Below are 24323 nucleotides of genomic sequence, written 5' to 3' on the forward strand. Positions count from 1 at the left end.
ATCACTTCCCCTCGGCATTTTTTGTGAATGGAGCTCATTATGCATGCAGCCTCCACGCAGCTCCATTCACAAGCAGCGCTCCCTCCTCTCCCTGCAGGCTGCGTGGATCAACTCAGCCTCAATGACCACAAACGGTTAACGGATGGATTATAAGATGGATGGATATTTGGACCAGCAAGTGCCTTACACTTTAGCAAATGTAGGTATCCTTTTAAAACTCTCGGTACTTTTCTCCTGTGTGCGCGCAGAGACTCGCGGCGTGATTTCTGTCCGACTCGCGGACTTTTTAGTTGAAGCAGCTGCGCGAGAGAGAAAAAAGAAAAGAAAAAGAAAACAGTTTCTGCTTCAAAAGTGTTACAAAACGTCCAGGAAGTGAAGCAGAGAGCGCGTTCAGGCGGCTCCGCTGCGGCTGGACAGCGTGTCGGTGCCAAATGGCCACTCCGCTCCGCGCGGACGCAGACAGCGTTTGTTTTTCTCGGAGATGTGTTGTTGTGCGGAGCGGCAGCTCTCAGCGCTGCTGCTTCTTCTTCTCATCTTCATTAAGTTTATTGTTGTGTTATTTCTGTGTGGGTACAGAGGCTGCAGCCTGTGTGTGTGTGTGTCTTCTCTGATGTGCTGGACGCGCTCGGCTGCTGTTTCTCACTTCTCTGTTAACATGTATGGCTTTTGCAGAAGTCGCAAGGAAATGGGCCCCTAAATAGACTGTTGATGGCAGCGAAGAGGAAATACATGGACACAGAATTACCCCCTCAGGACTCTGAAGGTAAAGCAGTGGAAGTTCACAGTTGTGTTGAGTGTGCCCCAGCTCCAAACATCACTCCTCTCTCTCTCTCTTCTCTGCACAGATCTCTTCCAGGATTTAAGCCAGCTCCAGGAGACGTGGCTGACTGAAGGTGAGGCTGCTGTTTAATCCTAATTTCTGCTTTTTCTGGGATGGTTCTGATGTATCATACAGTAACTCTGAGCTCACAGAGTTTCTGTCAGAGGCCATTTTTCAACATATGACCCCCCTCAGAGGTGCCCAAACTTTCTGATGCAACACACATGCTCATAAACCATCCACCTCCTCCTCCTCCACCCAGTGAACACAGACGGGACATTATTAGCTTTGAGCATATCCTATTTTGGCCATGTTGGCATGTAGCATGCGTGCCAGGCAGCAGCCAATGCAAACAAACACAGTATTTGGCTTTTGTCACTCAGAGCGGTGAAATGAGGCCCAGTCACAGGCGACTGTCAGCTGGTAGCAGACCTAATAAGCATGCTGATGACGTGAGGCCTAATAGAGTAATTATACTGTATGTCAGGGGGAGGAAAACTACACGAGCTGGTTCTGATGGAAACCTGGAGCGGCAGCTGGACCGAGGGATGTGCAGGTTTAAAGGGGAAAGCCGCTCATTTAGTGTGTGTGTGAGGAGAGGCTGCTCTGAACTCCTCTGAGTGTTAAAGAGTCGGACACTGGAAAGCTGGAAGGAGAGGTGGCTCATGTGTGATCATAGACGACCTATATGAGAGGAGTGGATTTTCTTCTTCGTTTCAGAGATGTGTGTGTTGTGTGGACTTGTTGTGAGTCACAGTGTGCAGCAGCAGCAGCAGCCGGCGGCCTGAGGAGCAGACATACATTTAAATAGAAGCCCTCTGGCCTCAGTTTATGGCAAACGATGCCGTTCGCACCTTTGTCTCATGCGGTGTCAAAAAAACCAGCAAGTTCACCACTTCACACCACACACACACACAAAGACCCACAACCAATAAAAAGTGCAACAATGGGAGCCGCTTCAAAGCCCATTTGTATTCGCAGATTTAAAGGGTCAGTCCTCTGCTCAGAGTTCAGAAGTCTGTTGTCACTCAGGTTCAGATAAAAAGTGTAGTTTGTGTTGAGAGGTTCAGGTCGGTGTGTCTCTGTATGTCTTCATCACACTGAGGTGCTTCAGGCCCCGCTGCTCGTCTGTGGGCGCTAGAATCTCACCTCTATAAAATGATTCTGGAACATGTCATAGCATGGACTGAGGTTTGGGGCAGTCTGTGAGATGAGACACCAGAGCTGAAGAGATGTGACATGACACTGAAAACTGTCTGCAGGATTGAAAGGGTTAACCTGGCTCTGTATTGTTGGATTATTTTGGACACACTGAGTTATTTTGTGAAACTTTGTGTGGTGTGAGTCACACACAGTGGATGGAAGTGTAACTCTATCAAAGTGCTATTTAACCCTTAAGTGCTGGCTTGTGTTCAGCTTCCCCGGCTAAGACCTCTTCTTTCCTGCTGCATTAATTAAAGACCTTATCATGACTGATTGCAGTTGTGAGGGATTCACCGAAGTTGTAAAAGCTGGCTGGAGGGATTTTCTTTTTTTTTTCTTCTCTGTGAGCGGAAGCAGCGAGAGACAGACGGAGTGCAGCTCTGAATGGCAGCAGTTCAGGAGCCTGTCACATCTTGTCTCATTTTGGCCTTTAGCTTTATGTGACTGCGGCGGCTCCACGCTCCTCCCAGGATCTCCCACCGGGAGAAAAAAAAAAAAAAAGCCATTCAAGGTGCCTGGAAGCATCGGGGAGAACATGCGTCTGTGCTCGTATAAACACTTTTCTTCTTGTGCTGACTTGCATCTCAAAGCCCCTGACGAGGTGTTCCTGGAAACAAATCAGATACACATGCACAGGAAAGTGTGCAGACACACACACACAGACACACACACACAGAGGGGCTGCGATAATGTCTCATCATTTATGTTTCTTGTTTTTACGAAGTCCAGCCTGTTCCGTCGTGGACATGTTGAAACCAGTAGAAGTGATTGATTGTTGGATGTGCAGAGCTGGATGTCGGGCCCTGCTCTGTCTCACACAGCAGCAGCTTTATTTTATTCCTCCATGCACCCCCCCCCCCCCCACCCCACCCCCAACCCCCGAGGGCAGAAAAGTTTAAAAGGGGCTAATATTATTAAGATATAGTAAACCACAGGATGCAGTGTTATATAAGAAATCAATGTCATTTATCAGAACATGCTCCAAAACGGAGTCATCCGGTTTCCTCTGCACAGGAAGGAGGAGTGTGACGACAAGAAAGTGGATTTGAATTTCTTATTTCCTCTTTTTGTCCTCTGTCTCTGCATTTCTGCATTTTCACTGTCTGGGAGAGAGAGACAGGGGTGGGGGGGGGGTAAGGCTGAGTGTTGGATGTGGTTCAGAGTCATGTTGCTCTGTAAATGTCACTTTTAGGTGAAAGGGAGTTCAGTTTTTTTTTTTTACTAAATAGTGCTCAAGTGTGTTTTCGTAGGCCCCTGATTGGCTTTTTACAATGTTTAATGATAGCATCACATTTTCCTCAGCAGTTAGCTGCTGCTGTGACGTAAGTGTGTCCCCAGCCGTGGAAACACTCGTGGAGTGTTGCCAGATGAAAAAGTTGCTAACTGGAGTGCACCGTGGTCAAACGAGCCTTTCTGAAGGGTCTGAAAGGAGACATGTGTTAGCATGTTAGCATGTTAGCATTGTTGCCTCCGTATGTGTTTTGAAAGTCTGAAATTAGGTCAGTGGTTATCGCTCACAAGACAAAATACACGACTATCAACATCTCACTGATGATTGTTCACCTTTAGCTTACGATGCTAACAAGAGGCTACAAGGCATTTGCATTGCGTCAGAGCGGGAAACATGGTGATCATGTGACCGAGTTGGTTTACAGCGTAGCATTAGCTTTTAGCTTCTGGTGATTGTATGTAGACTTCACGAAGGAACATTTGTGTGCTGCGTTTCCACTAAAAATATCTTTTTGTGGTGCTCAGCTGCATCGATTTACACTGAGCGATGATGTATTTCATTAAATCCAACCAGGAAGTTAGTACTCCCCAAACAGCCAATGAGATTCCCCCAGTGTCCTTTGGATTTTGCAGAATAATAAATAATAAAAGTTTAATCTTCACTAATAAACACCACTGTATCATTTTTTAAAATCTAAATATGACTGCTAGATGCTAAAAGCTAATGCTAAGCTACTAACCAACTGCAGCACGGTCACGTGACTATGACATCATCACCGTGAAGTGTACCGCTCTGTCTGACCTCTTCTACAGAACAAACACCTTGATGACCTTTAATGACGCCGTTCGTAGTCCCACTTAGCCACTTGTTAGCATGTAGCCTTTTTTCAGACAGTAAACAATCATCAGTGGGGATTTCCTGTGTGTTTGTTGTAAATCAGACAGACCTGATTTCAGACCAAACAAACAAACACACACACACACACACACTCAGAGGGAACAGGAAGTGCTAACATGCTAGCATGTCTCTGGGCTTTTGGAGTCTCTTGGATGAGCTTCATTACGCCTCATCAGAGCTGCTGAAACCGAACGCCGCTGTCACACACACACTCACTGCACATCACTGTATCCACTCATCTCCGTTTACAGATCAGTGTACGCTGGCTGTACATGGTGGACGTTCAGGTTCATATGTGGATCTGTGGATTCTTTTTTTCTTCTTCTCATTGTTTTCCATCCGCCTCTGAGCGATCCGTCCTCTACGCAGCAGATGAAATCCAGACTGCTTTCACTTTGTTAGCACTTTGGGGACAAAAAAAAAATCCACATAGCTGCTTCGTCGCAGCACATGACAGATTCCCTCACTTGTTCAGCCAGAACAGCCTGTTTGGACTGTCTGTGGAGGAAGGATGCAGTGACAGTCAGTCAGTCACAGGAGAGGCCAGAGCAAAATCCAGAAAGTGACGAAAAAATATAAAAATAGTGATGGCACCAGCCACTCCTCCACACACACACACACACACACAGAGCACAAGACAACAAGCAGTGACGCCAGCGACCACGAGAAAGTGGAACTTGTTGGTGGAAGTAGCAGAAAATAACCTGCACCCTGTTAACAGCCCAATGAAGACATGTTTGATTGGTGTTTATGGACGAGAAGGAAATCACTGTCATGCTGCAGAAGCCATGAGTGAAGGTGACCCGGATGAATCCTCTGACTCAGATTTCAAGGAAAAGAAAGAAAGATGAAAGAGGAGCCGGGGAAAGGTCAGATTTATTCTGAAACGTAATAATAATGTTTGAATGTGTGTTCTCTTCTGGTTCCAGCTCAGGTTCCTGACAGCGATGAGCAGTTCGTTCCTGACTTCCACTCCGAGAACTGTGAGTACTTTCATTTTGTCTGCACCGTTCACCAAACAGCTCTGGAAGTGGAGGGACATTCCTAGAAATGAAGAATAGATCTGTGTCATGATAAAAGTTATTCATTAGCTTGAAGTAAGGAGTAAAATCTGTATGGCCAAAAGTTTGTGGACAGCTTGTGGTTATTCTGCGTATTGACCCTTTGTGAGACTGATGAAGGTTGATGAGGTCAGAACAGACGAGTTCTTCCACACCGAGCTGTGAAGATCATGTTTTGGAGTTAAAGCTGCAGTTTCCTTCATGTCTGAGTCACCATCAGGGCTCTGATGTTCACTGACCATCGTATAAAAAGTCTGAGTCAGACATTTGTCTTCACGCATGCAGCTGGGGAATATCAGATCTGTGTAACAGAGCCGTTAGCCATCGGACGTGCTTCACTCCTGTACGTCCAGCTAAAGAATGTGTTTGATGAGACAGAGAGAGCGCCGGCAGCGGTCAGCTCGGAGCTGCGAAGCTGCCAGAGGCTTAGGCGGGGATACTGTAACCCGCTGATGTTACAGTAATCTCTTTGGCAGGCAAAGCTATGAAAGAAACAAACGGCCTAATGACCCAGTCATCAGGCAGAGAATTTGGATGCCGCCGTTGTACGCCGCCGCCGCTGCCATCCATTTGCATGCCTTTGAAAAGCTGAATGGATGCTGGTCAGGAAACCAGTAGAAACTGATTCCGGGCGCAGGTACAAAGATGGCTCTTTGTGGAAGTCGGAAGGTGTAAAATGGAGACGCAAATTCCTGGGCTGCACAACTGAGGGGCTGTTTGAATGAGTTTCCCTTTCTTGTTGTGTTAACAATGGCGACCCGGGAGCTGGGTGGGAGTGTGTGTGTGTGTGTGTGTCACTCTACAAACAAACTGTCCCATTCAACTCATTTCAGGCCTCGGCAATGACACTGTAAGGGTTAAACTCTCAGAGTCCTACCTTCACTTTCAGCCTCTCATCGTGGCTGTTGCTAAGTTCTACCGTTTCATGCTGGGCCTTGTTGTTTTCAGGACAGTCTGGGCGATCCAGAGGTGCCATCATTCCATTGGCTGTGTAGTTTCTGTAGAGGTTTAAACCACCTCAGAGGAGAAGGGCTGTCGGTTTGGACACTGGGCTCTGAGGGTTGAATAGAATAATCTTTAAAGTCTAACTGGCAGCTTTCAGAGGAGCGTCCTCTGATCGAAGCGCCTTGTTTGTGCAAACATCGTGTGATTTAACAGCTCTGAGTCACGACTGCTCGGCCCCTCCGTGTCCTGTGCGGCATTGTCGCTGTCTCTTGGCCAACACAGCAGAGGAGGAAGTGCGGATGAACCCAGGGGGCACGCAGAGGTCATGTCGACTTAACCCTTTGGCCTGTCAGACAATCAGCTGTCAGGCCTGTGCTGGCGGTTAACCCGGGTCTGATTTGCAGGGTCAGGAGGGCGTCGGTTTGATGGGCAGGTTACTTATACGTGCTGCTGACGGACAGTGTCCCCGCTGATGGCTGTCTCTATTCAGCTTTGGACTGAGAACATAACCCCGGACTCACCAGTCACCTAATTCTGAATGATCTGTTTGTGCAAGCTGACACAAAGCCACCAAGACCTGCACACTCAGGCCGGGCGATCCAACAAAGGTCTTTACACGGCGAGGAACTAATATTAAAGTTTAAACATTTACTAGTTTTGTGTTAATTTCCGAATCCCAACCATGAGTTTAAAGGAAGAGAAAGTTCATGACAGGACAACAACCACGCACAGCCCCAGGTTTATATGGTGGCAGGAAAGAAAATGGTGGCTCTGTTGGTGCACAAAACAACAGGTTGAACAGCTGGAGGCTGATTCTCAGCGTCGGTGACTCACCTGTTTTTAAAAAACATATTAAAAGAGCATAAAGCAGAGCCCTAATCCCAGGTGACCGGAGGATAATTGAGGCTTTCCCTGGTAAAATTAAACATTGTGGTTTACTGAGTCAAGCTGTTACCTGCATGGGTGTGGTGGCGGCGGCGGTGTTGTTGTTGTTGGAGAAGGGAGGCACTGATTAGAGAAGAAGAGGAGGAGAGGGCGAAGCAGGGATTGTGCAATACCTGCACATCTGGTAATCTCATCTGCTGCATTCACAGCTAACAAGCGTGCTCTGTCTGCAGGGGAGGTTATGCAAACATGCAACTTTTATGTACTCGCTGACCTGTGTGTGTTAATTGTGCAGGTTTTAATCTGGTGTTTGTTTTTGTGCGCTGACAGCACCTTCGGGGTTGATCTCAGCCTGACGCTGGGCTGTCGGACAGAGTTCTTTGTCTGTTTACCGCCTCCGGGGGAGAAGCACATGGAGGTGTCAGTCAAATTATAGCGCTCATACTTAATTAAAATAGTTTGGACGTGTCGGTGCTTCAGTTTTTGTCCGCCGTCGCAGCGCTTAGCGAGGCCTCGCCTCTGCTGAGAGCTTGTTCTTCTTTGTCCAAGTATGTTGTTTACACTTGGAGGCAGCTCGAGAGATGTGACCCATTCATAAATTTTCTTCCCTGTGTGCGTAAAAGGAAGTGTGCCTCACCCTCCCTCCCCCCGTCTCTCTCTCTCTCTCTCTCTCAGCTGTGTCCACTGCTCTCTCCTTCACTCTTCATTCATAAAAAAGGCCTACAGTACTACAGGCCCCCTTTGCTCTGCTCTCCAAGTGGATACTCCAAACCCCTCCCTCCCTTCCTGTGTCTGTACAAACTAAGATCTGCCCCCCCTCCTTTCCCTTTTCACACACACACACACACACACACACACACACACACACACACACACACACACACACTCTGAGTGTTCCAAGATGTGAACTAATCCACTGATTTTAGAGTTGTGTGGGACGATTGTTTAGTTTTGTGCCTTGCAGTAATTATATAGGAAGTTGTGGCTATAGAATGCCGTTACAGTGCTGCTCTGAGAGCAAGTTTAGCAACAAAGAGGGAGCGAGAGCAGAAGAAGAAAAGGAGGACGAGTCTTGGTTCAAAGATCTGCATAAACTACACATGATGACCTGTCCGATGAGACCCCCTGCTTGTCTGTGTGACATAAACACAGTTCAGAAAATGTGTTTCCAACATGGTACATTTGGAGCTAATATAAAGAATGTGCATGTATTATCATATGGAATGATGGCACCTCTGGATGTGTGATAAAAACAAGGTGCAGCATGTATGTGTAGCACTTAAAGTGACCAGGATAAGAGGGTACAGTGAGGGAAGTAGAGATTGAATGTAAATGTCCTCTCTTCAATATCAGGATGTACTTGCCATGATTTTATTGTAATAAGCTTGGATGTTCCAGGCGGCCATGTATGAGTGCTAATGCATTAGGCCCTGTTCACACTGGAGAAAGTCAGTCCAGCTGGAGTAGAATTGAATCCAGATCGCCTTTAAACTGGATACATTCAGACCTATTTTCAAATCTGGCTATCACACACACGTGTCTGTGCTCAATCCAGCTTAACCTGGCTTGTTTGTTGTCCTCCAAACCGCTAGGTGGCGCCTCGTAATATACAGTGTCCGTTCGGGCTGTGGTAGGACCACGTGTGCACGTGTCGTGCATTGTTTTTGTCCTGTGTCGCTCATGTTTAGGTTTTTTTGTATGACGTCACTAGCCGGATTCACTAGCTGCATTTGCGTTCAGACCTGAGCCAGATGTGAGCCAATCCTGCTAGATCCACCTCCGAGAGGAGGATTAAGATCAATCCCGATATATCCAGATTCCAGCAGCTGCCCGATCAAATGCTCCGACACGCACACAGACATGCACATGAGCATCGCAGAGCTACATCGGCATACACAAACTCTCTTTTCCCGGCATAAAACACACACACACTGCCGTCCATTCACAAAGCTGTGCTGCTGACACTCTGCCTGGCTCAAATCCCCGCGGCCCCCTGGCTTTGACGGGGCTGTTCTGAATCAACACAGAGAGGTTCAACTTTTACTCCCCCACTGGAAGCCGTTAAACGCCTTTAAGGCTGCATGCTCGGCCGTTTTCAGTGGAGTTGATTGGCTGAAAGACGTTGAGTAGCGTTAAACTATCAGAAATATTTGTCAGAACAAATTCGTGAAGAAAAAACAAACAGCATCTAGATAAAAACCCTCTTTAACGGCGTCCTCAGTGAAGGATCGGCTCTTATAAGCCCTGTTAGCGGTGGAATAACTCATGTCAGTGTCCTGAATGAAGGTTTACTCCCTTTAACTCAATGTGCTGCCTCAGCCAGTCTTTCACAACCAACCCATTCATAAAACAGCGAGGCTGAACTTGTGTGTGTGTGTGTGTGTACTCCAGGCTACAAGTGTGTTTATGTGTGTGTGCCTGAGTAAGTGGATGAGAGGCCGTCAAATGAAATGACGTTAAGAGAAATCGACCATTTTACTCATAAACAAAACAAAACTCTGCCATTGAAGGAGCTGCGGCCTCCCCCTGAGCGATCAGGGCGAGCGGCATGTCTGGCAGGCACCTGGCTGTTTTTGCACACTTTGTTGCATAGCAGCTGTATTTTGGAAAGTGGAGAACACAGAGCTGCATGTTTCTCTTTTGGGGGAAAGGGAGGAGGAAGGAGGGGCTGGATTGGGCCCCGGTGCTCCAAACAGCGCCTGATTGGGCCAGTTCTGATCCAGAAAAACAACCCAAACAAGAGGAAGGCTGTGAATTCATGACAAAGCAGAACACACAGAGAGCCGCAGAGACTCACTGCTGGGAGCGTTTGGTTAGAGCTGGCTTACAGGAACCTTTCCTTTTCCCCCTTCTTGTCTTGATCAATGATCTCTGAGCTCCTGCGCTAATGGATCGCAGAGATGAACATGCACACAGACTCCAAAAGTCTGAAACAATCACACATTGTTATCGTTTTTTAACATATTCAATGAGGAGTTCCTCAGGGCAGCGTCGTGGGCCCCACTTTAATGTAAATCTTTGGTAATTAAGACCCTGTTCACACTGGGGAAATCAATCCAGCTAGAGTGGGATTCGGGCCGTATCTGGATATATCTGGATAGATTTTTTCTGAGTCTGAACAACGTGAATCTGGATATATCTGGATTGATTTCAATCCACCTCTCAAAGGTGGATCTAGCCAGATTGGCTTACATCCGGCTCAATTGACGCCATACTTCCGGTTCACGGGGACAGTGTCCGGGTCACGTACAAAAGCCATATGTAAACATAGGTCGAACTACGACAGCTTTGCCCCGAGTTTATTTTCCACAGGGCTACAAAGGAATAAACTGCTTTTTGAACCGACAAAAAAAAAAAAAAGGTCGAGTGACACGGGACAAAAAACACAAGCCGCACATGACTGAACGGACTCTCTCTCTCATACGTGTCAACATGCTAAACACACACTGTGTGAGTGGAGGATGTGTAGTAACCTGCTGACACAGGCCAGAAGGTGTGCAGAGTGAGCTGAGAGCCAGCGTGCGGTGATATATCGATCCTGAAGAGGAGTAGGAGGAGATGGAGAGGGTTGATAGATGACTTGATAAAGATAAAGCACAGATAAATCAGCTCGGAGGGCTGATACGCAAAGGGGAGGGGCACGAGTGGGTCAAACGTGCCGAGGAGGAGGATTACGGTCCAGATGCTGATCGACAGAGAGAGAGAGAGGGGGCGGGCGGGCGGGAAGCAGGAAGAACTGTGGATGTGGCATGTTGGCTGATAATTCCAGGCAAGGTGTCCCGGCCTGTGTGTGTGCGTTATCTCTTTCTGATAACACACCCCTCCCTCACATCCATGATACCCTGGTTTGACCGCTCATTATATCATTTCAGTAACAGTGTTGGGGGGGATCGATCTCTACATTAAACCTTAAGAGGGGACAGCTATACCGGGGGCTGAGGGATCGAGAGTGAAGAGTCAATATTGTGCCAGATTAATTACATCCAGGCCTCGCCTGTGACGGGATGTCCCTCTCACTGCACAGGGATGTATTATATCGGGTCCACTAAACAGCAACGGGGGCAGTGAGATTTATAACTGGTCAATGACCATTAATAAAAAGCCAACGCTGCACAATTGAAAGTGAAGTGGACAATAGGGAAAACATGAGATGACGGAACATTTACTGATCACCGCACTGAGAGGAAAAAGCTGAGTCCACTTGTCAGGACATTCTCAGACAGACATCAGACAAGTGATGTGATTTCTTTTTCCATTTGATAAAAAAGGGAATTGAAACTATGATATTTGCAGATTTGACAGCCGTTCTCATGATTGGTGTCATCTACATCCTGTTGGCCAATAAAACATGATGCACCCAGAACGTTTTAACAGCCAACAAAAACCACAAAACACACACATACACAGCGCTGTCCAGGCCAATCATCTGTCTCCCTGATACCATTGTACTTTCCATCAATCTCGTTAGGCTTGTTTGGCAGGTATCTGACAACCATTCTTTAAATATTCAAGGAGCCTGAACCATTATCAGATGAGAGAGGACGACCTGTAAATCAGATAGAGCAGACACTAATGGATCCAACACTCCTCCCGGGCTCCCTGAGCAGACAGATACTGAGGCCGCTCCTCGGCCTGTTGTTGGCTCTCGCAGAGAGGGAGGATGAGTCTCGTGTCTCTGCGAAGGCCTTCCTGATTGTGCAGTGACCTGAGAAGCATGCACACATGTGAGGCACATGTTTCCATGCACCAGTGGAATGACTGGACAGCCCATGCAGTCGAAACGGTCTGGATCGCATTGTTTCGCCTCACTTCACTTCGCTCTCTGGCTCTGAATGTTTTTCCCCCTTAAACTACTTTACTTACAATGCAGCTTTAGTTTGAAGACACATACGTGATGTAATCAGTTTGTGGTCAGAAAAGTTCTCAGTATCAACAGCACAAGCTCCAAAAATGGAAGGTGCCTCAGTGTGACTGGTTTTGAGCTGATGATATGCTGCATTAAATAATTGGAAAAAGCAGAGGTACAGGGTTGTGTCATCTGCATACATGCATCACAAAAAGGTTTTATCCCACCAGAAAATCTGTTAATGTACACTACAATAAGAAGAGAAGAGGACCCAAAATACAGCCATGAGGTACTCCCTTCTTTAAAATGACAGAAATTAAAACACTAAATAATATTTAAAAAAATAATATAAATCCGTCATGTTTCATATTTTCTGACAGTTTCTGTGTGTCAGTAAAAAAACAACAGACCTAAACTTGGTTTCTAAAGTCCAACAAAGTATAGGTTACATCAGACTCTTAATGTGTTAACAGGCAAAGTTTCCCTACGATGTCTCCACCACCATGGAGCCATGTATTCAGTTAAGCAAATAATGTTATTTGCAGCTTGTGTGAATCAATAACTTCCTTTTTAACCTTTAAAACCATTCTGGCATAATTGGCATCCTTGTTATTATTGATCTTCTGTCCCAAGAGGAATCAATTGGTAAAAAGTGGGCGAGCCAGGTGTAGCCTGAGTGTCCGAAATGATGGACAGATAAGAAGCAGATCGGTCCCTGTAAGACTCGGACCCTTTAAAGTGTATCATCACATGTTCTGTTGGCGTCCGATGAGTTATTGTGAGTGAGGCTGTCGTGTGCTGCAGACTTCCAGAGACTCAAGACTTGGCTGAGCCGCATATAAACATCCAGTGTAAGACTCTCCAGACGCACTCTGGATTTCCCTACATGAGGACCTTTAATGGTAGGAAATAATCTGTCCAAAATCAGACGGAGGAGGCCATGGTCTGGGCTCACTCTTATAAAAAGCTACATTTTGCTTTGGGAATCCAGTGAGGAGTGTGTGTGTGTGTGGGTGGGGGTGGGGGTGCCATCCCTGCTCGTGGGATTTGGTTGTGGTGGGTATCTGTTGAATAGGAACCCCCCCCCCCCAATGTAATGATCCCTCTACTTCCTAAAGCACTCAACCATGACCATCACCTTTCACCCTGCATCCTCCCCCTCTGAGAGCCCACATTTACATATGTAAGAGTCCACCTCCATCCGTCTTCAGCTGGGGGTCATCTCCACTCAGAGAGGCGTGAAAAGACGGCCCCAGAATCAGGAAGGAGGAGATAAGACGAATTTGGCGTGAGGACCAAACCTTTGACCTCACAGAGCGCGCACATTTCATCCGACAGAGAGTGTGTGTACGGCCAGGCGTAAACACACACACACTTCTGGGTTCTCTCAAAAACCTGCTTTACTAGGCCACAGCTGGTGTGTACTGTATCTGTCTTTTCACTTCTAAACACCTTTTAGACCCCCCCCCCCCCCACCCCCAACCTCAGAAAAGAGACCATGAAATATGAGGATCGCTGTGAAAGTGTGATGTAACATTACACAAAGCACTTAGAAGAGGTCGGTTCACCCCCAAATGAAGCAGGAAGAGAGGAAACCTGAAGAACATAACTCTCTGCGATCCGTTTACACGACTGCCAGCACCTTTATAAACTCTAATCTGACAGAGATTTACTGCAACGTGCCAGAGTTTGTTTTAATGTCAGGACTATTCTTGGAGCTGGATGTTAAATTAATTCCCAAATTCTGTTTTTTTTAGACTCGTAAGTGGTGCAGATACATGCAAAAATATCACAGATTTAAGTTTTTCCTCGATATAGAGTCCTAATATGAAGAATATGGAGGTTTTATCAGATGAAGCGTTGGTAGATCTGGATAGCCCAGACTCCTGATGTCAAGAAGCCAAACTAAGAGGCTGAAAACAGCCCGTAGCGTTCTGTTAACTGGCGAACCAGAAGCTAACTTTAGCGTCATTTGACACGTTTGTCGTGTTGTGCGGAGTCGTGATGACTAACACTCACAGCTTTATGGCCTCTGAAGAAAACATCTTTATTATTTTTGCTCTGGGAAAAAAAAGTTAGTTCCTGTTCAGCTGTTTGTTTCACATTAACAATAAACAAGTCAAGCGGGGCCGCTCTCCGTCATAACCTTCGCTGTGCTCACTCTCCCATGGCAGGCAGGCAGGTGAGGAAGTGTTGGCTTTAGCGGAGGATCAACAGGATTAGAGAGCATTTACCCAGATTTCCCAGACAGACGTGCTGGGATTCCAGCCTCCTCTGAGTCTCCGACAGCTCGTCTGACGGTGGCACATGTCTGCCGCTCTAATAACGCAGAGCGTGTTTGTCTATTGACATTCCCCTCTTTCTCTGCCACGGTCATGAACTGCAAACAATCCTCAGAGAGTGCACACACACAAGTCCGCCGTCAGTGCGGCCCAGCAGAGCCGCTAATGCGATTGGCAGGAGCGTTGCCCTTGATGTGGCCCTCGGTTTATGAGGATGTTCCATTTCAAACAGGCCGGCCTGGGAACGGCGTCAGCTGCATTCAGAAAGTGTGTGTGTGTGTGGGTAATTAATTCATCTGGTAAATGAGACATGCAGACTCTGTGTTCGTTGTGTTATCGGACGGCGGCTGGTGTTTGTGTACAAACGTCTCCAATTAAATGCTTGACTACACAAAAACCTGTGAGAAACTTGAACTAATCACAACACTGATGTGTGTTTTGTTTAGTAACAGTTCTTGTAGTGTGGGGCCTACATTACCCATGATGCATTTGACATCAGACAGGCTGTTCACAGTAAATTCACTCCCTTCTCTTTCAGGCTCGTATCTTGGTCGGTGTTAGTGTTAGCTCTTCATGCTGCCCCTGGTTTTTGTCGGGACAGTTCAGGCCTTCCAGCATAATGGTTTTATTAGCCTCTATAAGTAGAGGAAAAACCAACATTTGTCTCACCACATAAGAAGCTGCAGTAGAGAGGCTTGTTTGGAATCTGGAAGCATCCGAACCATCGTCAGACAGATCAGAGACCTGAACCCTCTCACTGTGATGGAAAGCTTCCACTGAAGATGAAGTTGTTAGTTCAGTTCTTAGGGGTGGTGAGAAAAGCTCCGGATCTTTTCACTCTGTGGTTCATCTTTTTATTTTTAACTCTTTGTTCTCTCTGTTTTGCTCCTCCATTCTTTTTTTTCACTTTCTATCTCTCGCCGTCTTGGTTTCATTCACTCAGCCAGACGTTTGTTTTTTTCCTCCTCTTTTTGTGAATGGACGACACTATGTAATTACCTGGGCTGAGCTTTCAGTGTGGCCTGCTCCGTCAGCTCCACACCCACTGCAGACACACACAGAGAATACCAACACACACACACACACACACACATAAATACATGCCTCCCCAGCTGGAAGTGCACAGCTGCTGCTGTTTACCCTGTCGGGACCAGAAAACATCCTGTACAGTTCTCCGGGTGAAAACCTCCCCTCACATAATAAACACGAGCCCTCGGCACAGTTTGAAGCTCCACTTTGGGTGGTTTCTGTGGCCAATAAGGCAAAGGTCCCCTGCAGCAGCCCAGCTTGACAGACAGCTTGGTGTGTTAAAGACTGAGTGAGGAAACTTCAAATGGAAAAAACCTGCTTTTTTTTTCTTTTCTCTTTGGAACGTGACATTATCAGGTTATCACAGTTGCATGGGCTAACATCTGGATGCTAACAGGAAGGAGCGGTGTGTGTGTGTGCGGCTCTAACAGAGGTGTGACATGTGCTTTCATCAGTCCGCAGACGTCTCTCTGGCCCGTAGCGCTGTTTAGCTTTAAGCTCAACTTCGACAGAGGAAGTTTTAGCTGCTGTTGTGTCTGGAGGAGTGAAGAAAAGTGGGCGAGGACACGTTGGGCTTTCAAATAGCTGCTGGAATGCGGTCGTGTGCAAGCATGTGTGTTTTTGTGCGCCTGTTCCTCTCAGTGTTTACAGTGTGTGTGTGTGAGTGTTTATATGTGTCTGTCTGCTGCCCTGTGTTTTGCAGTTGACAGTCTCTTAAGCATTTTGGCTGGCATGTAAAAGAGATTCCTGTGCAGACAGAAGAATTTGCTTTTGCCTTTGAGCGTTGACGACAGTAGTATCGGGGTTTATGAGGATGGCTGATTCACAAAGGAACCTACAAAGCCTGCTGTGTGTCTGTGTGTGTGTGTGTCTGTGTGTGTGTTTGTATGTGTGCCAGCACTGAACCTCTGTTTACTGTCTCTTGCAGCGGTGGCATTTCACAGCCCTCCAGTCACTATCAAGAAGGAACCGCAGAGCCCCGGCTCAGACCCCAGCCAGTCCTGTAGCCACAAGCAGAGCTTCAGCTACCCCAGTGGAGAGCAGTGCCTTTATGCCAGGTACCTCCATCCCCTCCTCCTCCTCATCTAACTGTAACTGAGGTGATGTTGATTTTCTCAGTTTCAGTTTCTGCTTCTCTGGAACAGAATTCTGCAGAAAACTGCTGCCCCTGATTTCTCAGAACAGTCATGTTTAATGCTCTGAGGAATTCCACAAAACTCCAAGCCGAGGCAGAAACCTCAAGATAGAAAAGGATGATTCGTCATTTTCCCTCAACGATCTATATTTTTGCATAAATAAGAACCAAAACACTGAAAGTCCCGAAAGTAGACAAACTCAACCCCAATCTAACAAAACCGACAGACATCCACACTTTGTTTTCTCATTGATCTATTGTACCTCTGCAGCATGGTGGTGGTAGGATCATGGTTTGGGCCAAACAATGAACTCGTTCATGTGGTTCCACTGAAATGTTGGATCACTTTCATGAATAAGTCTAATATCTCTCGCTCATTTGTTGGACCTCTCGGTCTCCTTCCAGGTGAAAATCTGTTGATAGATTCCATCAGAGTTATGTAGAACAGTTCTCCTCATACAGTGTCCCAGCAGCTGTGATGCATCACTCAACAACAACCCTATTGACCCCTACACACACACACACACACACACACACACACACACACACACACACACACACACACACACACACACTCCCCTTAGCTCTGTTTGTTGTATTGACTGCAAAAAATAAAAGTAGAACCCCTCCCCAGTTTGACCTGGTTGTGACACATGTGTATTCATGCGTGTGTGTGTCCTTGTGTGTGTGTGTGTGTGTGTTTTTTTTTTTTGCAGTGCCTATGAGCAGAAAAGGGCTGCAGGAGGAGCCAAGAGCTCCTGTCCAGGCACCCCCATGTCTCCCATGCAGCAGCATTACTCCCCAAAGCCTGCTACGGCCGGACGGCCCGATGCCGGCTACATGAACCCAGCTGCCGCCTCCCAGCCTCTCCCCAGCAACAGTTACCCCATCAACACCAGGTGACCCAGCGGGGAAATCCTGACCACAGATACAGTTGCATATTTTATTGACTAATATAAATGAGATCCTGAAGTGAACGGCTGTACCTCATTTATCAGTTCCAGGTTTCAGGGCCCTTCAGGAGACCCCATGTGTCCCCAGTTCCCCCCGCCGGGGCAGGCTTTTCAGCGCATGCCATCTGCCCCAGCTGGACATGCCAGCAGTGGAGGTGGAGGCGGCCCGGGTGGCGGCGGCGGTGGGGGTGGAGGTGGAGGTGGAGGTGGTGGAGGTTATCATCGGCAGCACTCTGACCCCTGCATGCCCTACCTGCAGCAGAGCTTTAAGCAAGAATACCTGGACCCGCTGTATGAGCGGGCGGCTCACATGGCGGGGTCAGGGCACGGGAGCGGGCACGGACCTCACCCACACCCCCACCCACACCCGCACCCACATCCACACAGGTTTCCACCAGCCCACATGATGGTCAAGCAGGAGCCGACAGACTACACCTACGAGCCTGGTGAGTGATGCAGACGATTGTTATTCAGGTTTCCATCCTTTGATGTTCCTGAAGGACCTGACGGGGTCTCAGCAGCTTTCATTCAGGTGAAAGAGGACGCAGTCTCAGTGTTACGGTGCTTCAGAGTCTCTGTGCTGCTACCCCACCCTGTACACCCCCCCGTTTACCCTCCCCTCACCCTCTCCCGAAGCCCAGCCAGTGAGAGGTTCGAGTTACTGCGGCCACGCTCATTTTTCCATTATGAGTTCATCTGCCTGCAGAAAAAGGAAGCCGCTGGTGCAACCTGAAACCCTGGAGCACTCCACCAGGGACTCTAGTCTTTCCAGTGCCCTCCATTTTCTCAATGAAATTCCTCTGCCTCTCTCACAGAGAACGGAGGGAGGAGGAGGGAGGAGGAGGGAGGAGTGGAGCTGCAGCTTTGTTTTTCGTCGCAGAGTGTCAGAGAGTTGAAAGGAGGAGTTTTGGAGGCTTGGTTGGAGTCGAGATACAGTTTGTTTGCCTTTTGGACATTTTGTTCTAGGGTCAGCTGAGCACACTGGGGAGGTTGTTTTTTTTTAACAGGACTTTTCGGAGGCAATGCCAAGTGACACTAGAAAAACAAACTCTTTTAGTTTACAGGTACCACGTTTATATGACGTTCTGTACAGAAATGAGATCAGATCCGGCACTTTTATGTCTCCACTGCGATCCAAACTGCAGCCTGCTTCACTTCCCTGTTGTTCGAGACCTTCAGTCACCTTGAGGGTTGATTAAATATTCCCCAGCTGTGCTAAAAGTCAATGAATTGCTCCTTAAGTCAACAGAGAGCCGGCAATATTTTCAAGTAGAAGGACTTGTGTCCACATGTTAGTGAATCAAAAAAAGAATTAAACACACTGCAGCTAAAAACCTGGGATTATTCATCTGTTCCTAGAAATCAGTCTGTTTGGTGTTTTTTTTCAGATAAATTAAGATCGAGACACTCAGAAGGCCAAAGACCTGCCTCTGCCTTCCTGCTTTCACAGCCCAGCTCCGTTGTGTTATGAGGATATTTTGTGTAACTGTGAACACAGCGAGCGCTGCAAGGACAAGCGCTGCATTTATCATATCACTTCTCTTGTCTCTGCTGGTATTTTTAGGCTGTGAGCAAGCACCTTCAGCAGACCTGAGAGGTGCCACAGTATACAGTGTCTGCTGCCATCACTGAAATGGATTTGATGTTTGTCCTGACGAACCTTCCAGCAAAGTGTGCGAGCTTTCTTTGTGTGTGTAGACTCTGTATGTGCTTTGTTTGTCTGCTTTTTGTGCACAAAAGCTGGAAGGTGCAGCTCGCTGCCTGTGGCTCTGGCCGTGACTCACTCCTGGGGAATGCAGCTGCAGCGCGCTGGCTGCGATAAGATGCCACTGGGGAGAATCAGACCCTCCATTCCAGGGCAGCAGCAGCAGCAGCGGCAGCAGCAGCAGCAGCAGCAGCAGCAGCAGCACTCCATCATACTGTAAATAATATGTCTGCCAGCCATGGCAGCTCCCACCGGGGAGTGATGGGTAGCACTGGCTGAGAGAGCACTGGGGTTAATTGTGTGCTGAGTGGCATGAACATTTAGTCTCTTTCATGCGACACAATAGCAGTGATTAAACACTGGAATGAGAATTTGTGTGTGAAAGTAGGAGTCTCATCCTCTGGCCAACTTTTAAAGAGAGACTGTAGACTTTGTGGTTTTGGTCTCGTTGTGAAAACACTGGTGATCTGTAGCCGAGCGGACTTCTTCTAACTAAAGACATGATGTCATAAAACGTCGTTCTTCATAGACTGTGCTGGTAATAACAGTGAAATCCGTCCTCCGTATATTTGACCCCCGTCTCTCTATATTCAGCTGTCTAAAGAAAACAGATAAACTCTCAGACTCGTATCGGAGACGCCTGTAAAGGAAACCACACCAACTCTGTCCTCCGTCTCGCAGCTATCCTCAGAAAAACATCCTCTGGTTCTTCCCTGCCGCCGCTCTCAGGGCTGTGGCTGCTTTAAAAACAGGCCGTGCTTCCTCTTGTCTTGGTCACTGGAAGAGCTAACGATACATGCTGTACCTCGTGTTCCAAGCACAGCCATCAAAAGTCTACATCTGCTTCTACATGTTGTTGTAGAGAGTCTGGAATCTAAAGGTTTCAGAACCGTCCCAAAGACCCGCCACTCTGCACTGCATGTAGTTCATTTTTGTGTTGTTGCGTTAGTGTGTGTTATTTGACCTGCTGCTCTTTGTGTTTCCGCCACAGATGTGTCTGGATGTACCTCCATGTACCACCACAGCGAGGGCTACCCCAACCCCCAGCACAGCAGTGAAGGTGACATGAACTCACTGAGTCCTCACTGTTTTAATGTAACCCTGTCCTTCTTAAGGCTTATTTGCTGATGTGCAGTGGGAGAAATCATAAAACTCTCCTCCAGCTCCATCTCCTCCTATCTACGCTGGTTAGAGCTCTGCGGTCATTGGCTAACCGGGGTAGAGTGGCCGTATTTCCATTGGCTAACCAGGGGAGAGTCTGTGTTTCCACTGGCAGAGGCTCCGGCCTCGGTGCTGCCTCAGGAATCCCTGAATAAACATAAAGCCTGGAAAAAGCACAGCTAGAAGGAAAACAAGCAAACTTCCCTCACTGCCATTGTTTGTCAGAGCATGTTGGCTGATTCAGGACCCAGTGGTTCAGTTTCACTCTGAAACCCTGCTGCACTAAAGACTTCACGCTTACTGGCAACATTTGATTCATGTGTGAATGGATCCATGTGTTCAGAACAAGGCTCAGACCAAGGCCGCTTGGAACACTAACAGAATCCTCCCTTTGTTTCTCAGGCTATCTGTTTGAAAACGACTCCCGTGTGGTTCCAGAGAAGTTCGAAGGTGAGCCCGGACTTCCTATAATCCTTCACACAATCACACGGACACACACTCGGGTTCATTTGCGGCGTGCGACAGTCGAGGTGTTAGCTGATGATAGCCGGTACGCCCAATCTGTACGGCTGACTATCACGGACATCAGAGCTGCCGGTGTAAGACGTACGTGGGTCTTTGTGCCGGGTGGGTTCGGTTTCTTCTCCGCTGTCACAGAGACGAGCGGTTTCCCATGGTGCTGCTGGTTATTGACGTGAAGAGCCCGAGGGCGTCCGCACCGGTTGAACCAGTGCGAGTTCTCGGAGCAGTAACTTAGCCGTGCTTCTCATGTTCCCACACTTGTGTACAACATATCCAGTAACCGGTAAACAACCAGAAGCAAACACGAATCAGTGTCCGTTTACCTGCTTGTGGCTTCACACAGGTTTGTGTTGTTACTGTTGCCTTTTTCAGTGATAAGCTGAGTCCAGTTTACGTCAGTATGAAACATGCAGATTAGACACTGCCTGGTCACAGGGAAGGTGCTCTCCAGCTGCTGTAGGTCGAACTTGTTTTGTTTGCATGTGTAACGTAGGAAGCACTTTAGACCATAATGTGACTGAGTCTCAAGTCTGAAGCATTAATGTGCTGAAAATGTATCAAGTATCACGCTAACGTGGCCGCAGCACAGTGGGACACACACAGACACACAAAGACACGCAAAGACACATACAGACACATACAGACAAGGAAAGACACACACACAGACACATACAGACACAAAAAGACACGCAAAGACACATACAGACACATACAGACAAGGAAAGACACACACAGACACATACAGATGAACAAAGACACACAAAGACACACACAGACACACAAAGACACACAGACACACAGACACACACAGACACACAAAGACACACACAGACACATACAGATGCACACAGACATGCAAAGACACAAAGACACGCAAAGACACACACAGACACATACAGACACACAAAGACACGCAAAGACACACACAGACACGCAAAGACACACAAAGACACACAGACACAAAGACACGGAAGGACACACACAGACACGCAAAGACACACAAAGACACACAGACACAAAGACACGGAAGGACACACACAGACACACAGACACACAAAGACGCACACAGACACTTGCTGCAGCCAGTCTGATGAATGACTTTGCTGCACAGTTGGTTAAAACCTTTATTTAAGACATTTCTTCTCCTTTGGAGCCTCTGTCTCCTCTTGGTCTCCCTTCTACTCCTCTCCAGATGTTCTTCAACTCCTTCATACTCCTCCTAAGCCGTCTTCTTCTTCTGCTCCTCTTCCTTCTCCTCTAGATTCCTCCTCCTCTCCTTTTTCCAAGGTCTCGACCTTCTTCTTCTTCCTATACCCCTCTGCCTCCTACGTCCTCTCCTCCCTTCTCTCTCCCCCTCAACCATCGTCTCCTCCTCCACATGACCTCACTGATCCTCTCTCCTCTTTTCTCTGGTCCAGGTGAGGTGAAGCAGGAAGGCGGCAGCGTTTTCCGTGAGGGCACGCCTTACCAGCGCCGTGGCTCTCTGCAGCTCTGGCAGTTCCTGGTGGCCCTTCTGGACGACCCGGGCAACGCCCACTTCATCGCCTGGACCGGCCGCGGCATGGAGTTCAAACTCATCGAACCAGAAGAGGTGCGAGCGGTTCTGGTGGCGTCTCTGAGCGCTGTTAGCATCACTTGAAATGATCGTAGAAAGGAATGTATCATTTAAAGGGCTTTATTTTTAGCTCGTTACTGTACGGCCTGGATAGAGATCAGATCCTCTGTTAGAGTTATTCTGGGAGTGACTGTACTGTACAGCAGCCGGCTCTGAAGGTTCCGCCCAGATTACAGCAATTAGAAACAGGATTTGGCCACTTTCCTCACAGGTCTATTCTCTGATCCATCGTCCATTAGTCCTCCATTCATTATTCAGCACATGAAAGGGTGGATTGATAAATGAAGGACGAGCACTATCACAGAAGCATCCAACACCCCCGGCCTCCCTCACCTGCTCACGTTTCTTCAGACCTTTCCACCATGTTTAAGTCTGCAGTGTGAGGCGTCGTCCACTTACCGGGTCCAGGATTGTGTTTTCCATTATCTTTTTACTGTACATTAAAAATGAATGGGGTAAGAGTTTTACAAGAGCAATTAGGGCTGAGAGCGCACTCAGAGATCAAACAGGGCTGCAGGCCACAGTGGGATTCAGCCTGAGTCATGGGTCTGCGGGGTCCTCTCCTCCCCCTCTGCTCCTACACTTCCACATCCGAGATGTTTGTCAACAGGTTCGGACGCTGCAGCTGAAACCGTCTGATTTACGTCCTCTGGCCTGCGTGTGGCTGTTATTATTGTCGGACATTAACTTTCTATCAGAGGCTGGATTCTGCCTGCAGCTCCGCAGACAGGCTCCGATTTCACTGCACACACTGTGGGACTCTGGTTGCATTCAAGTGGTAATGGGTTACATAAAAAGGAAGTGAATCCACATGTGGGGACTCGCCCTGGTCTTGGCATGTTGACACAGAGAGGAAGGGGGTTTAGCTGGTAAAAGAGGACCCCCTGGTGGTCAGAGTGTGGAATTACAAGCATGGACAATAATGCAGAAGTGTAACCTCGGCTGTCCCTGCTGTCCCCCCCCCCCCCCCCCCCCCCCCCCCCCCCCCCCCTTGCAGGTCGCCAGGCTTTGGGGCATGCAGAAGAACCGTCCAGCCATGAACTACGACAAGCTCAGCCGCTCTCTGCGCTACTACTACGAGAAGGGGATCATGCAAAAGGTACAAAAACACCTCCTGCTTATAAAATACAGACTTTCCATGATTTCATTTACTAATTATGGGCAATCAATCACTAATGCAAACAGTCCTCAGCGTCCTCTGTATATTATGAGGTGCCACCTAGTGGTTTGGAGGACAGCAAACATGCTGGATGAAGCCAGATTAAGTGTGGACACAAGTGTGTGCTAGCCAGATTTGAAAATAGGTCTGAACGCATCCAGCTTAAAGGCTGTCTGGGCTCAATCCTACTCTAGCTGGAATGACTTTCTCCAGTGTGAACGGGGCCTAATAAACGGTGTTCTTTTGACCACATGACTGACAGCTCTCTCTCTCTCTCTCTCTGCAGGTGGCGGGCGAGCGCTATGTTTACAAGTTTGTGTGTGAGCCCGAGGCCCTCATCTCTCTGGCCTTTCCCGACAATCAGCGGCCCAGCCTGAAGGCGGAATTCGAGCGCTACGTCAACGAGGAGGACACGGTGCCCCTGTCGCACCTGGACGAGGGCGTGCCCTACACCCCGGAACAAGCCCCTCAAAACATGGGCCCCGCTCAGCCCTACTCCAAAGGCTACATGTACTAAAGCCAGCCCTCCTCTCCCCCCCTCCTCCCCTCCAGAAATCTTCCCGTTGTACCGACCCATCATCATACACACCCTGAAACCCCCACGCACCTCTTGCACATGCCCACCCCATCCACTTGTATATAAGGCTATGGTGTTTTTGTTTTAAATTAATCTCATTAGGGATTTTTTGTTTTGTTTTTAAGAGCTGCATTCCTCTCACATCTGAGGCCTATTCATAAACATGACTGTGGTTGAAGAGATTGCTTAATAAATACCCATAATAATACTCTAACACACGTCCAGACTCTTATTTCTTTTTGTGACGACGGCGAGTTCAGACGTGGCTAAATCAAATGATCAGAGGTAAGAAGGCTT

At 47.8% G+C, this 24323-nt stretch overlaps 1 protein-coding gene across 3 annotated transcripts; it reads left to right on the forward strand.

Annotated features, from left to right (window-relative positions):
• Positions 1-24240, forward strand: etv4 (ETS variant transcription factor 4). Of its 3 annotated transcripts, XM_028408513.1 has the most exons (12): positions 1-199; positions 673-763; positions 846-893; positions 5081-5134; positions 16128-16257; positions 17051-17233; positions 17333-17733; positions 19984-20052; positions 20556-20603; positions 22094-22266; positions 23288-23389; positions 23736-24240. In XM_028408513.1, the coding sequence occupies exons 1-12, from the start codon at positions 143-145 to the stop codon at positions 23964-23966; spliced, it is 1587 nt and encodes a 528-aa protein (XP_028264314.1). In that variant the 5' UTR covers positions 1-142; the 3' UTR covers positions 23967-24240. The 3 variants fall into 3 exon arrangements, with proteins under 3 accessions (XP_028264314.1, XP_028264315.1, XP_028264316.1); XM_028408514.1 differs by lacking the exons at positions 1-199; positions 673-763; positions 846-893 and adding an exon at positions 4818-4949; XM_028408515.1 differs by lacking the exons at positions 1-199; positions 673-763; positions 846-893; positions 5081-5134 and adding an exon at positions 15424-15632.
• The last annotated feature ends 83 nt before the right edge of the window (positions 24241-24323 follow it).

This window comes from Parambassis ranga, chromosome 6 (assembly GCF_900634625.1).
Source record: "Parambassis ranga chromosome 6, fParRan2.1, whole genome shotgun sequence".
In the NCBI taxonomy this organism is placed as follows: domain Eukaryota; kingdom Metazoa; phylum Chordata; class Actinopteri; family Ambassidae; genus Parambassis; species Parambassis ranga.